The 7,314-nt window shown below is 43.8% G+C and overlaps 1 protein-coding gene across 1 annotated transcript; it reads right to left on the bottom strand.

The window, feature by feature from the left end:
- Positions 1-1,497: 1,497 nt before the first annotated feature.
- LOC118218452 (hydroxylysine kinase-like) lies at positions 1,498-5,774 on the bottom strand. Its single transcript, XM_035401102.1, has 4 exons — positions 5,471-5,774; positions 4,028-4,170; positions 2,686-2,863; positions 1,498-2,510 (listed from the first exon to the last, which is right to left on the bottom strand). Exons 1-4 carry the CDS (start codon positions 5,772-5,774, stop codon positions 2,002-2,004), a joined length of 1,134 nt encoding a protein of 377 aa, XP_035256993.1. The 3' UTR covers positions 1,498-2,001.
- Positions 5,775-7,314: the final 1,540 nt, after the last annotated feature.

The following is a 7,314-nucleotide window of genomic DNA, read 5'->3' as shown; positions in this document are numbered from 1 at the left end:
GACAAAGCCCTTGTGGCATTCGGTCCACCGGAGAGGTGGATTGGTCTCGGCTGCGCCGGCTGGTGGAGAAAGCACACGCCCCTGGGCTGCGTTAACTAATCAGCCCAGGTGCTTAAAGGTGTGCTGCTCTCCACAGTTTGGGACAGAGCCCGGGAGCTCACAGCGAGAACGAGTTTCTTTTCTTTATTTGAGTTGCGTTTAATTTCTGTTTTGTTTCCTTAACAAGACGCACACTGAAAATGGGAGGAGCTGGTCAGGTGAAAATCTGGCCAGCTACGAGCGGGGAACTGGAAAGTTGCCGCTCGGTTTTGCTGTCATTTGTCTTTGTTATTTTAGTTTGTCGTTTTAATTAATTATTTTTGCCTGGAACCCATGAGGGGGAATGGCGTTTATTTTATTTCGTGTTTGTGTGGGTGAGCTCTCTCTCTCCATGCGACAGACAACCGTGTTCCCCGGCACTGCCGCATCGACAGGGCCGGCCCGACGAATAAGCGAACTGCTTAGGACCCCCGTGGCCACCAGAGGGCCCCCAAGAGCGCTTGAAATGTCCCACAAGTGAGCTTGAAATGTTTTTTTTTTTTTTGTGTTATATTATATTATGTCAATGGTAATCATACAAAAATGCAATATTATGTTTACGGGCTGGCTAGCTAATACTACTCGTTTAATCAATTCCCGCTGCCTCTATCAGAGCTGGTGTCCCGCTCATGCGCACGGTACACTCTTAGAAGTAAAAGAGCCTCAAGGAACCTTTTGAGGTTCCTCACCACTGCCACTGTGGAGGAACCTGTTCAGTTCAAAAAGGTTCAATGAGGAACCCCTGCGGGAGAGGTTCCTCGAGCAACCCCTCAAAATTTAAGGAGTTAAATTTTGAACTAATTAAAATTATTATTATTTATTTCATATTGCTATTATTATTAATATTATTATTGACATTGCACAAATGTTTTCCCACAGACATTTTATTTAACCAGAATATAGTGACAATATAGCTATAATACAATTCATTGTTGAAACAAGTTTAGTTATACAATATTACAAATACAATTCACAAGTCAAGTAATTGAATATGATATATAATAACAAAGTAACATTCATAAAAATATGTAGATGCAGGGTGAGACCCATAGATTGTCAGCCTAGATTAGGGTATCAGTGGAATTTAAAATGGCCCCAATCACATTTGCTTTGATGCTTGTGATGGGGAGGCCAGGCCACATTCTTATTCACTGTTTCCCTCTCTAAGGCGAATATCTAAACACTACATATCCTACAGTGCCCATTATCCCTACTGCAGAGTTTTCAAGCATTTGCCGATAAACATACAAAGCTCCGATAAACAATTTATAAAGCATGTGCTACGCTTCCACACACGCAATACGAAAACACAAAGTGAAAGTAACTGGGTTTACAGAAGGATAGCTAAGACATCATTTCAGCTAGAAGAAAGCCGTAAACCACGTTCGAAGGCTGCGTAAATGAGCTTGGAAAAGACAACACTGTACGGTCACTGTAAGTGTAAGGGGTTTCCAAGCAGAGGCAAAGGTCATGATGGGTAGATCATAGTTTTTTCAAGTAGTAGCTTGCTTTAGGTAATTTACTTGGCACTGGAATGTCTAATTGAAATAACTGTTTTGCTGTTCGTAAGGTAGGAAGTTGCTTTTTTAGAAAAAATACACTTTTTGTGTTTGACATTCTATTTACGTACATAGAAATGCTAGTTTTCAAATGCTCCTGAAAATGCTTTCAACTCAATAGAAATAATGCATAATGAATAATGACTATTGGTAGAGACGATTTATTGCTTAGGGATCAGAGGGGGGCTTTAGCAATATCAATACCATCAGTGAAGTCTTAGCAGTTGTTTGACTTGTTGCAGGCAGTTATTGGACTAATCATCAGTTTCAGCCCTCCTTTGGGAAAGAGGACTGCATTGTTCTTTCTTGTTATCTCTAGTGGTTTTACCGATCAAGACGTGTTTTTTTTGCATCAAAGTGCGCTTTACAACCGTGTAGGTATTGCCTGCATCACACTACTGCTTCCATGGAGCACATCCGCTCTGTCATCACTTCCTGTCTCTGAGTATTCTCTAGCATCTTCCACCCACTTCCTGAGCACCGCCTCCTTGCCCATCTTCCAGAGCATGAATAGATGTCCGACCCCCTTGCCCGCACTGACCATCAGGTATTCTTTGTTTTCGGGGTACAGAGTGACTGAATAGTGGGCCAGTACCAGGGATTGGCAGAATCTGACCAGTACCAGCACGTAGAGGGCATCCCGCTCTGCCTCGTTCAGCGGGAAGACGCTCTCGAAGCCCGCTAAAACCGCTCCCCCAATTTCCAGCGGACTTCGGCTCTCGGTCATCATGTACATGATGGAGATGGCCAGCTCAAGGACGTAGTAGCCACTGCTTATTTCCGCAAAGTCCAGGATTCCCGAGATTCTGTAGCCGATCACATCATCTGGCTCCACTAGGATATTATGATCGCTGAAATCCCCATGAATTGTACCTGGAAAGAATACCTTTGATCAAACACTCAAATGTATTTTATCACGAAAATCAGGTTCATACACTATAGATCTTGAATATACTGGAAAACACGTCCTTGCCACTTTCCCACTGTTTTAGCAATTACCTGCATCAAGATGAAGACACGTCAGTCGGGATAGTGGGGAAGGACTCACATTTGTGAAAGGAGCTCATATTGGGCAGGACTTGTGTCTTGAACATATTCATGATGTCCTTCACGACACGATTCTCTTCTCCCTCCAACGCTGGCAGGTAGGGCTCCAGCAGATGCACATTACCCAGGTCCCACAGGTTGTTCTCCCGCTGGAGGGCCGACAGCTTGGGGTGCTCCATCTGTCAAAGCAATCCCAGCTAAATTTACAGCAGGACCCACAATGCACTGCGTGCTCCATCTGTCAAAGAAACCCCTACTGAGGACCATCAGAGAGGATCACTGAGGATTCCAGTGAGTGTATGCCTGTAAGTCTTAGCTAAACACAAACAGGCGATCAGACCTTAGCCTGCTAAAATAAATAATAATCAATTAATTAAACTTAAATGTGTACTGTGCTATTGAGAAGAACGGTATCATAGGGGGCTTCACAGAGGATAAACAATTCTCCAACATTTTAACAAGCAAGTAGCAACTGGGTGGCACATATCAAAAAAGCACTCTTCCAGTGTGTGGATAGGCCCCACAGTCTGGTATTTGTTACAGCTCTGTTTCAGTGTGTGGATGGGCCCTATGGTCTGGTATCTGCTAAGGCACTGTTCCAGTGTGTGGATGGGCCCCATGGTCTGGTATCTGTTAAGGCTCTGTTCCAGTGTGTGGATGGGTCCCATGGTCTGGTATCTGTTAAGGCTCTGTTCCAGTGTGTGGATGGGCCCCATGGTTTGGTAACTGTTAAGACTCTGTTACAGTGTGTGGATGAGCCCCATGGTCTGGTATCTGTTAAGACACTGTTCCAGTGTGTGGATGAGCCCCATGGTCTGGTATCTGTTAAGACTCTGTTACAGTGTGTGGATGAGCCCCATGGTCTGGTATCTGTTAAGACACTGTTCCAGTGTGTGGATGAGCCCCATGGTCTGGTATCTGTTAAGACACAGTTTCAATGAGTGGATGGGCCCCACATTCTGGTATCTGTTAAGGCACTGTTTCAGTGAGTGGATGGATCCCATGGCCTGGTGTCTGTTAAGGCTCTGTTCCAGTGTGTAATGTTAAAATAGATAAATTAGTTTGTAGCAGACAGCATAGATAAATGCATAAACTACAAGGACAAAACCTTCCCGACAGAAGGTAGACTAAGTGCACAGGCAGAGTGGTACAGGAGGTTTAACCAAAAATGACATCAGAAAGCTAGAGCTGTAGGTGTCCTCAGTCTGTGGTATGATCATCATGAATGGAATGTAAAACGACTAGTTGCTCAAGCTTCTATTTATTTCATTTATTAACCAGCTTGCGGGTCAATGTGGGCTTATTCAGTATTGATGATGTACTGTATACTTTGACCTCCATACCCTCTGCAGTATTGTGTCCATTGTGGCTGCGATCCTTCCAACCTGGTAGAGCATCAGTGGGCTGCAGGGGACCGTACTGATGGTGGTGCCAGGCAAGTAGGACAATAATCTCACCAAGTACTTCTGACTGCCAGACCCACAGTCTGTCGAGATATAAGAACAGCATTATTCGCACCTTACAGTGGAGGTTGGTATAGCAGAACAGTGTGAGCCAACTCCACGTTAACGCCCTGTCACAATGATGTGGTTTCACTAGGAAGCTGGGGATCCCTTGGCCTCGGATATTTAGTTCTTAGGTGGGTTAACAAGTGTGGTATGCCAATTTGGCAGCACATATTTTGCACTGAACAGTATTTTCATTGAGCTTTTCAAAATCATTCCACAGGGCACACCACACAGGCGAGCCCCGAGCAAAGGGGCGACATAGCTCAGGAGGTAAGACCGATTGTCTGGCAGTCGGAGGGTTGCCGGTTCAAACCCTGCCCTGGGCGTGTCGAAGTGTCCTTGAGCAAGACACCTAACCCCTAACCCCTAACCCCTAACTGCTCTGGCGAATGAGAGGCATCAATTGTAAAGTGCTTTGGATAAAAGCGCTATATAAATGCAGTCCATTTACCATTTACATTTTGGCATTTGTCGGTAAGAGCGTGAAAGTGAATGACAACAGGCCCCGCCCACCCCCTTTATTACCCATTTACAGCAGTAGCCTAGGTAACACTGGTGATCTTTTATTTAGAATGATTTGACAATTAATAAAAGAAAAAAAATATTTTTGATTGTTTAATTTAACAAAGATATGCGTGCTAGTGACAGACAATCAACAAATTATTCAAATCCCGTGTTCTAGAGGTCAACCGATATTTTGAATTGGCAGTTACATCGAGCCGATATTTGCAATTCATACCATATCAAAATTGGGTACTAAGGGCTCCGATGTCATGTTTTTTTTGTTTTTGTTCAGTTGTTTTTTTATTTTTAAAGTTCACTCCTATTGTACGCTCTAGTATCAACATTATTACATTACATTACATTACATTACAGGCATTTAGCAGACGCTCTTATCCAGAGCGACGTACAACAAGTGCATTAGTTCAAGGTGCAGAGGTGCAAAAGAAACACACTAGAGTGAAGTAAAGATCGTAGTGCCAGAAGTGACCACATAGGTCAGGACTCCAACCCTGTAGAGTAACCTGTTCAGCAAACAACAATCCTGCCAAGTACAAACTAGCACTGAATTATGATTATTCCTTCCCACCACCACGACCCCAATCCATGTGACCTGGAACATTTGCTAGTTGCTACCTCAAGAGCTTTGAAGGACGACTGGAGAATGAAAAACCAAGAGGATAAAGTCAAGGCTCATGGCCTTAATTATGACAAACAATTCTCGTGTTACTTAGACAAAAGAACGCTCTTTCAGCTGCATACTGTGCTTATTCATACCAATGTTCTCCAGACTCATCATGGTCCCGGTGAGCATTGGCAGGACGGTCTGCACAGGCAGTCCATGCTGGTGCATAAAGGCCATGGTGTGGTTCTCCACCTCATATGTGTCCAGGTTTCGGCTGAGCACGAAGTTTGTGATCTTTAGCACATACTCGCCCCCCTCACTGACCACCACGTGAAAGTTCTGGTCATAATAGCTGGGCAGTGGGCGGATCTTTGACACAGTCCACCCAAAGAGACGGCCAATCAGCTCTGAGGCCTGGGACTCGCTGAGCATTGGCTGAACTTCTGCTATAGACATGTCAGCTGGGAAGAAAAAAAAGACCACAGTGTTTGGGACAGATTAAAGTCGGACTGAAATTTGAAATACTATATCATTATTTATATTTTATACCATTGCAAAATTGTTTTAAAACTTTTTTTAATGATACAAATGTATACTTTTGGACATATCACAAAAATGTTACTATCATGTTACTATGGAGGCCGGATACTGCGTGGGCGGGGTCGTGGGCGTACTCCTTGCGTTTTGAGTGACAGCTAGATGGTAAATGGTAAATGGACTGCATTTATATAGCGCTTTTATCCAAAGCGCTTTACAATTGATGCCTCTCATTCGCCAGAGCAGTTAGGGGTTAGGTGTCTTGCTCAAGGATACTTCGACATGCCCAGGGCGGGGTTTGATCCGGCAACCCTCCGACTGCCAGACAATCGGTCTTACCTCCTGAGCTATGTTGCCCCAGCTAGTGGGTGGACCGTCTGAGGCTGAGACTACAGTGACCGCCGGTTTTTCCCACGGCGCGCAGAAAAATACTTAAAAAATTCATTTTAAAATAACAGAAGAGTAGACAGTTGAAGTCAGCATTCCGTCCCAGTATGCTAGTACAATGAACTCGGGCGAATTCAAATTACGATGGCGGAAAATAAAAGTGCGGATGGTGTGAAAATGTTGACTGACAATCATCAAGATAAAATAATAGGGTGACAGGCTACATTTCAGACTAGATAGGTAGAGCACAGGGATTAAAGTTCTCCATAGCTACGACTGATTTCCGTCAACTGGATTCCAGAGAGGCCATGTACGAGATTAGTGTAGATCCGAAGGGGGAAAAAAGGGTAGGGGGGTGTTATGGGATTTAGGAATCGCGCTACCAGGTGATAGGTAGCCGATTTTTATAGGCATACAATCTACTTGGATGTCGGTAATTATGTACACTCACTGGTCACTTTATTAGACAAAAACATAATCCCAAAACTCCCAAATTACGAGAGTCTTAATGTCCAGCAAGCAATATAAATAGTTCAAATATGAATAAAGTTAGTCAAGATTGCAATGAAAGTCAAAGTTTGTGACGAAGAAGGAACGAGAAGCTGCCGTTCAAAAAGGCAATCTCACCACTCCGACGAACGAGAAGAAAGCAATCCTTTTGCAACCACCCACATCTTCCGACCGAGAATAATCCATAAGGAAAGTTTATTCCAGCAGCTAAGAATCGTGACAGTTTGCAATTAGATGAGCCCGAACGCCGTGTTCACCTGCATGCGCACACTAATTTCCCCTCATCCCTAGCACTTGGCCTGTGAGGACGTCCTATTCGTGGCACTGTCATGCAAAATAAGATGAGAACACATTATTATACTAATGAAAACACAAAGTTCAAGTATCCATTTGATTCTAAAGACCTGCGTTAAATTAACCCCGTACCGATTTTCATATACATGATATACATACTTTTTTTTCTTTTAAAAATAAAAGTGCACTTTGACGCACTCTCGCGGTAATCCGCCGATTAACTTCGCCGCAGTTCTAGTGTTAAATAGGCTATTGGTTTCTGGGACAC

The sequence above is a fragment of the Anguilla anguilla genome, chromosome 18, assembly GCF_013347855.1.
Source record: "Anguilla anguilla isolate fAngAng1 chromosome 18, fAngAng1.pri, whole genome shotgun sequence".
NCBI lineage: Eukaryota > Metazoa > Chordata > Actinopteri > Anguilliformes > Anguillidae > Anguilla > Anguilla anguilla.
The sequence above is the reverse complement of the archived record's forward strand: the minus strand, read 5'-3'. Positions and strand labels throughout refer to the sequence as shown.